The sequence below is a fragment of the Marmota marmota genome, unplaced genomic scaffold (genome assembly GCF_001458135.2).
Source record: "Marmota marmota marmota unplaced genomic scaffold, marMar, whole genome shotgun sequence".
Taxonomy (NCBI): Eukaryota; Metazoa; Chordata; class Mammalia; order Rodentia; family Sciuridae; genus Marmota; species Marmota marmota.
In genome coordinates, this window is record NW_026000082.1 from 22576372 (window position 1) to 22584065 (window position 7694).

The 7694-nt window shown below is 47.0% G+C and overlaps 1 protein-coding gene across 1 annotated transcript; it reads left to right on the top strand.

Moving 5' to 3' along the window:
* The first annotated feature begins 923 nt into the window (after positions 1-923).
* On the top strand, positions 924-3010 carry Guca2a (guanylate cyclase activator 2A). The gene is made up of 3 exons (XM_015485176.2): positions 924-1168; positions 2086-2293; positions 2733-3010. Exons 1-3 carry the CDS (start codon positions 1094-1096, stop codon positions 2795-2797), a joined length of 348 nt encoding a protein of 115 aa, XP_015340662.1. The 5' UTR covers positions 924-1093; the 3' UTR covers positions 2798-3010.
* Positions 3011-7694: the final 4684 nt, after the last annotated feature.

The following is a 7694-nucleotide window of genomic DNA, read 5'->3' on the forward strand; positions in this document are numbered from 1 at the left end:
AGGCCCAGGGATTACCCACCCGCTTTTTGGAGCTGTCAGGGCAACTAGCTAGGATATGAAGTAGCAAGATTGCGAGCTCAAGGAGATGCTTTCTTCTGTGTGCTAGGGCCGCTTGCCAAAGATCACATAGTGAGATCACAGTGAGCACGCAGTGCAGATGGAGGTCAGTCCCAGTGGGATCAGATTGGGGGTGCAGAGGACACATCAGGCAGTCTCACCTGCAATCTCATCGGGAAAATCTCAGGTGAGGACACTCTGAGGCTGCTGGGCAGGCAGGATCAAGGGACCAGCACATGAAGAGGCCAGACTGTGGCTTAGACAGGCAGGTGACACAAAGGGGCAGTGAGAACCAGGATCTGCTGCTGATTACAATGTAACTGAATGGCCCCGTACAGATTGCTCCCTGTGTACCAGGCATTTAAAGCCTCATCTAATCCTCAAAACCATAACACCTGTCTACAAGGTAGGTATTAATATTGGTCCCCACAGAGGACTCTGGGGTCTAGACTCAGAAAGGGTCTAATCAATATCCTGGGCCTCTCTTACCTCTCACTTTCCCAGACATAACACCCTCTGCACAAAATGATCCTCTACCCTATCCCATCTCAGAGAACCCCCACCCCAGCCCCATTCTCCAGGCCTCAGTATTGACACCACCTCCTTGGGAAACCCTCCCAAGCTGCCCTGCCGCCCCCCTTGTGAGGTGGCCTCTCCCTGGCACCCACCCCAGTAGCAGCCCTGTTGCCCCCACCCTAATGGCCCTGAGTGTCCTCACTGTCTGGGTTTGGGCCTCCATCCTGAAGGGTAGGGCTCGGTCTGCAGGCCCCACCCCACAGCACAGGGCCCGACCCAGCCCGCCCGTGGGTCAAAATGGTGCCCTGGGAGCGGCCCAGGGCTCTGCCAGGCTCGGGGTTGATCTCTTATCTCTCAGGGCTGCCTTGAGCCTTATCTGATGGGGCCTGACAGGCAGCAGATGAGACACTGACACAAGCTCAGGGTTATTCAGTAACCCTGACCTCTTTAAAGCCCCACTGTTTCCTGCGACATCCAGACCAGCTGCTCCTCCAACTAGGGCTGAGAGAGAACTGCAGTCATGAACACCTTCCTGCTCTCAGTGCTGTGCCTCCTGGGAGCCTGGGCCACCCTGGCAGGGGCGGTCACCGTGCAGGTAAGCCCCATCCCTACCTGGCCCTTGAGAGAGCGCAGCGGCTTTGGGGGCTGGAGTGGAGGTGTGCATTTGAGGCTTGCACTTCCTTGGGGACCCTCTTCTCCGTCCTGTCAGCCACACACACCTTTTGCTTCAAACCTGGAGCAAAAAGAACCCAGGTAGGAGAGAAAACTGGGAAAGGTGAGTGATGGAATGCCTGCCAGTTACAGTACCTCCCTGAGCTTCTCATTGAGGCCCCAGCACCCTGTGAGGAGGCGGTTTTTAACTCCATTTTACAGGGAAAGGAAGCTGAGCCCCAGAGAGGTTCTGTAAAAGAGATGTCCAGCGGAGAAATGAAAAAGCTGTATTCAAACCCAGGCCTTACTCCTCAGCCCTGTGCTTTGCAACCATCTGGGTCCCAGGAACTGTGAGGACACCCCAGAGGTCCAGATGGTTGGTTGCAGGACAGTGCCAAGCATGCTGGCACCCAGTAGGGGATCCTCACTATGAGAGACTCCTGGAGCCTCTTAAACAAAAACCAGGCTGCAGGCTGGAGATGGGGGCCCAGCGAACAGCTGGCTCTTGGGCAGGGGAATGCAGCCTGTGCATGGCTGTGTGGAACTAGGATACCTGAGACTCTGCTGCACCTCTCCCTAAAAACCAGCTCACGGAGTCCTCATCAGGCACCTACTGTGTCCCTGGCCCTCCACCTCCATTTTCTTCATTATTCATGACAGCTTGCAAAACCTGAGGCCTCCAAGTACCCAGGGTCACAGAGCAAAGCCAGCAGGGCAGGGACTGGCTCTGACCCCCACACCAGCTCACTGGAGCATCTGTTTCCTAGGCACATTGCTCATGTGCCCTAGAGCTGAAACTGCAGGGTTGGGGTCCCACCAGGGAGCTGAAGCCTGCCCTCCTGCCTTGGCTGTCTTGCTCAGGATGGAGACTTCTCCTTTTCCCTGGAGTCAGTGAAGAAACTTAAAGACCTCTGGGATCTCCCGGAGCCTAAGATTGGGAACTTCAGGAAGCTTGTGCCCACCCTTGGTAAGCCTGTGGCTCCTGTGATCTGCAGCTATGAAGCGTTTCCAGAAGAAATCAGGCCTGTTTGCAAGGAGCCCAATGCTGAGGAGATCCTGCAGAGGCTGGGTGAGCGACCTCCTCTGGGAAGGCTGGGCTGGGGGATTCTCTGTTGATGGCTCTTGAGGAAGAGATGTTCTATGGTTGGTGGGGCTCTGTTCTAATTGGTGGGTCTGTTGAACTCACGTTATGGTTAGTTCCAAGTTGTAACTGATGAGACTTATGAAGATCCTGGTTCAGACAGATGGGTTGGTAGGTAGTACTGTGCTCCAACATCTGGTGCTAGTGTTATCTCTTCTCTGGGTAGAACCTTCATTCTGATTGGATGGCTTGAGTGTTCCATATGTCCTTTTTGGGATGGGAAGCCCCTTCATGGGTCAGAGAGGCCAGGCTTGTTGGGCCTCTCCTGGGGATTGGGTGGCTGCTATTCAAGCTCTGGCTGAAGGGAGGCAGGGGCCCATGGGGGAGGGATTGCTGGCTCTCATCAGGCCCCATCTCTCCTGTCCAGAGGCCATCGCTGAAGACCCGAGCACGTGTGAGATCTGTGCCTTTGCTGCCTGTGCTGGATGCTAGGGCGGTGGTGTTCACTGCCCTCTCCCAACTTTGCAGGGAAGCCCTGTCTTCTGCTGGAGGGGCAGCCTGTGATATTCCCACACCCAGCTGCACAACCTGCCCTGCCCCAGAATTGGGGGTGGGGGTTGGGGGTGAGGAGAGAACAGCCCAGAGAGGGGCAGGGGTACTAGAGATCCAGCCAATGCTCGACTAATAAACCAGATTCCAGAGTCCTTCCAGTGTTGCCTTTGTCTCTTGCTTTGTGGATGCCCGTCCTATCCTGGGAAACTCAGGGTTCAGCATGCCAGAGTGGAAGGATCCCAAGCTCCCTGCTAAGATATCCACCTGCTTGGGGCTGCCACCACACACGGGAATAAAGGGGAACGGAATCTCTAGGCCATCACTTAGGAGGGTGCAACCACTGCTTTTCTTTCACAACTTCTAGGGTCACCAAAATCACAAAACCACATATGACCACAAAGCCTGTCTGAACTAGTTAGGCTGTCCAACACAATGGATTGCTCTACTATGAGATCAGTGTCAAGCTCTTAATATTCAAGGCACCCAGGATCTGGCTTCCTCTGACAAGGCCAGCCTTGCCTCCTACCCTCCCCCATGATCCCATCCCAAGCTGCACACCTATGGCCATTTCCTTTGCTCCCACTCACCTACCTCTGCACTGACCCTCTGCCTGCACCGCTGGCCAGGTAAACGACCCAGGCTCCAAACATCACTCCATGCCGTCTCCTCAAGATGTCTTGTCTGATTCCCCCAAGAAGAGCTGTAGTGCTCCCACGCTGTCCTTGGTGCTTTCTGTGCACGTTGATTACCCACATCCTTGCACAACTCTGTTTACCTTGTTGTGCTGTGTCTGGGGAGCCTCTCTATCCCCAGACAGGGTGACATCTACCCACATATTGGTAGCATGAGGATAGACCAGGGTAGAGGGGAAGCTAAGACAAGGTGGTTTCAGCCTTGGGCTCCAGCCTCAAGCCTTCAACATGCTGTGTGAGACCTAAGAAAAGGAAGTAAGGCCAGTCAGTGAAAGGAGAGGGAACAAGGAAAGAGGAGATCACCAGGGTCCTTCTTGGGGAGTCGGGTGGAGAGGAAGTGCCACAGAGCCATTCAGGGAGGATTCCCATGATCTGTGATATTCAGAGGGTGACATCTCGTCTAGCTGAGGTGAGATACATTTTCATTAGCCCTTGGGGACTTGCATCAGAATGGATGGACTTTAAAACCAATGTAGAAGAGGAAGGAAGAGAAATTTCCAGAAGGTCAGGATGGTGGACACACATACACAAAGAGGGATTGGAATAGTAATAGTTCAGATGGGACAGTGTGGAGCCTGAGAGGCTGTCAGATTGGATTTGGGCCTGAGCATGTCATTTGCAAGGCATGTGCCCCTCCCCAGCCTTGATTTCCTCATCTGGAAATGGGATGAGAACAGATCCTTCCTCCGCAGGTGGCTGGGGGAGTGACGAGATGTGTGGTGGGTAGAATCATTTAATGCTTGAACTCTGGAGTCAGACTCTCTGGCAATTAATTCTGGCTTTGCTTGTTAGAGCTGTGTGACTGGGGGTGGTTTACTCCTCAGTTCCCTTATCTGTAAAAATGGGATGGCAAGAATTCCTATTTTTGTAGAGTTGAGTGAAGATGAGATGAAGTTATACTGGTAAAGTTTTAAGCTCCCTGGGTCTTTGACAACCAACAGGTCAAAGAAGAAATTAAAAGGAAAGTTGAAAGATATTTTCAGACAGGCAAAAATAAAAACACAAAATACCGAAAATTATGGGATGCAGCAAAAAACGGTTCAAAGAGGGAAGCAGTAAATGCCTACACAGAAAAAGATCTCAGTAAGCCATCTAATATTACACCTCAAGGAACCAGGAAAATAGCTACTCATGAAAAAGAACGTCCACTAACTTAGAGCAAAGTTAGCAGAAGGAAGGAAATAATAAAGATCGGAATAGAAATAAATAGAGATTAGAAAAACAATAGAAGAATTAACAAAACTAAGAGTTAGCCTTTTGAAAGATGAAAATTTTAACAAACCTTTAGCTAGACTAAGGGGGGGAGAAGAGAAGAGTCATAAAAAATATCAAAGGTTTTCTTCTAAGATCAGGAATAAAACAAGGATGCCCACTCTTCCTACTTCCGTTCAACATAGTGATGGAAATCCTAGCAATAGAAATTAAATGAGAAAATAAATAAAAGGCATGCAACTCGGAAAGGAAGATGTTGAATTGTCTCTATTGTAGAACACATGATCTTAGATATAGAAAACCAAAAATACTTCACCAAAAAAAACTTGTTAGAACTCATAAACAAGTTGCAGGATGTTAAATAAACATACAAAAATCAGTAGCATTGCTTGGCGGAGTGGCACACAACTATAATCCCAGTGGCTTGGGAGGCTGAGGCAGGAGGATTTGCAAGTTCAAAGTCAGCCTCATCAACTCAGTGAGGCCCTAATTTACTCGGCGAGACCTTGTCTCTAAATAAGATATGAAAAAAAGGGCTGGGGACATGGCTTAGTGATTAAGTGCCCCTGGGTTCATCAGTAGCATTTCTACATGCTAACAATGAACTATCCAAAACACAAATGAAGGAAATATTATTTACAACAACAAAACAAAGCTTAGGAATAATTTAAGAAAGTAGGCAAAAGAACCATAAACTGAAAAATATAAAATATTAATGAAGGAAATTGAAAACATAAATAAGTGGAAAAATATTCCATGTTCATGGATTGAAAGAATTAATATAATTAAAATGTCCACACTACCAAAAGCAATCTACAGATTCAATGCAATCCTTATCAAAAGTCCAATGATATTTTTTTCACAGAAATAGGAAAAAAAATTCTAAACTTCAAATGGATGCATGAAAGACTCAAAATTGTTAAAGCAATCTCAAGCAAAAAGAACAAAGCTGAATGCACCACATGATCTAATCTCAAAATCTACTCCAAGGCTATAGTAATAAAAATAGCATGATACTGATTAACACACACACACACACACACACACACACACACCAAACATACAAATGAGTGAAACAGAATAGAGTCCAGAAATAAGTCTACAACTGATCTTTGACAAAAGTGCCAAAATCACATAATAATTGTCCAATAAATTGTTCTAGGAAAACTAGATATCCACATGCAGAAGAATAATTCCATCCCATATAAAAAAAAATCAACTCAAATGAATTAAAAACTAAAGTATAAGTCCTGAATTGTAGAATTACCGGAAGATAGGGAGGGGGGTATTTCTTGGCATTGGTTTTGGATATGAAAAATGGGATGGCATCAAACCCAAAAAGTTCTACAGAGCTAAGAATAAGAGATAACCTATAGAATGGAGAACTGATGAGGGATTAATAGCCAAGATATATAAGAACACAAGCAACTTATTAGCAAGAAAACAAGTAATCCAAATTTAAAGTGGGCAAAGGACCCGAGAAGATATTTCTCAAAAAAAAGATAAATGAATAGCCATAAGGTATATGAAAAGGTAATCAATATCACCAATCACTAGAGAAGCGTTAGTAAACCATGATGAGATACCACCTCAATCTTTAAAAAAGGGCATATATATTCATTCCAAAAGGTAAAAGGGTGTGTTGGGAAGGATGTAGCAAAAACAGACCCCTGTACCCAGTTGGTAGGAATGTAAATTGGTGCAGTCATTAGCCCTCCAGTGGTATGGAGGTCTTTCCTCTAATTAAAATTAGAACTACCATATGGACCCAGCAATTTCATTTTGGACATACATAAGATAAGAAATCAACATGTCCAAAATGTGTCTTCACTACCACGTTCATTACGGCATCCATCCCAATAGCCAAGGCATGGAATAAAGAAAATACGGGACACATACACAATGGAATGTGATTCAGCCCTGGTGTGGTTTGGATCTAGAAAGTCTCCCAAAGGCTCATGTGTTGATGGCTTTATCCCCAGTGCAGCAATGCTCAGAGGTAGGGCCCTTGGGAAATAATTGAATCATGAGAGTTTTGACCTCATCTATTGATGGATTAACAATTTGATGGCAATAATGGGAGGTGTTGGAAACTGTAGGAGGTGGGGCCTAGGTGGGTCAATGTGGGTGTATCCTGGAAGGGTTTATCTTATCCCTGACCCATTTTCCCCATTCTCCTTTTCATGGCTACTATGAGGTGAGCAGCTTTCCTCTGCCACACCCTTCCGCCATGATGTTTCCATCTCAGAACCAGCCAACCATGGGCTGAAACCTCTGAAACCATGAGCCCAAGTCAACCTTTCCTCCTCAATTGTTTTTCTTGGGTATTTTGTTGACTAACACTTAATGTTAGAGTCTGTAAACAAGTCAAAATAACACCTGGCATTTTGCCAGGGGAATGTTAGAGTTCGTAAACAAGTCTGGATGGTGCCTGGCAAAATGCCAGAGGGAGTGGTTTGAGAAGTAACAAAAACAAGCCATTAAGTGTGGAAATTCTTTATTGGTTGACTGATGTATCTAGTTTATGCTAATTAGATAAGCTGTGTGGAATGTATAAATACTGCTCCTGTCCTGCAATAAACGGCTCCTTCTCCTGCTGTATCAACGTACACAAGTTATTCGTCACCCCCGCCCCCGCCCCCCCAGGTTATTTTGCCCAGCCAGCCGGACTGCGGCAACTTAACATTAAAAAAAGAAAGAAAGAAAAATGGATTGATTCTGTTGTCTGTGAAGAGCATAAATAAACGTGGAGGAAATTGTGCTAAGTGAAATAAGCCAGGCATAGAAAGACAAGGTGTGCATGGCCTCACTTACAGGTGGAATCTAAAAGAAATCTAATGCATCCATGCAGAGAGTAGAAGGGTGGTTACCAGGGACTGGGAGCAGGGGAGAAAATGGGGGCATGGTAAAAAAAAAAAAAAAAAGGGGAAGAG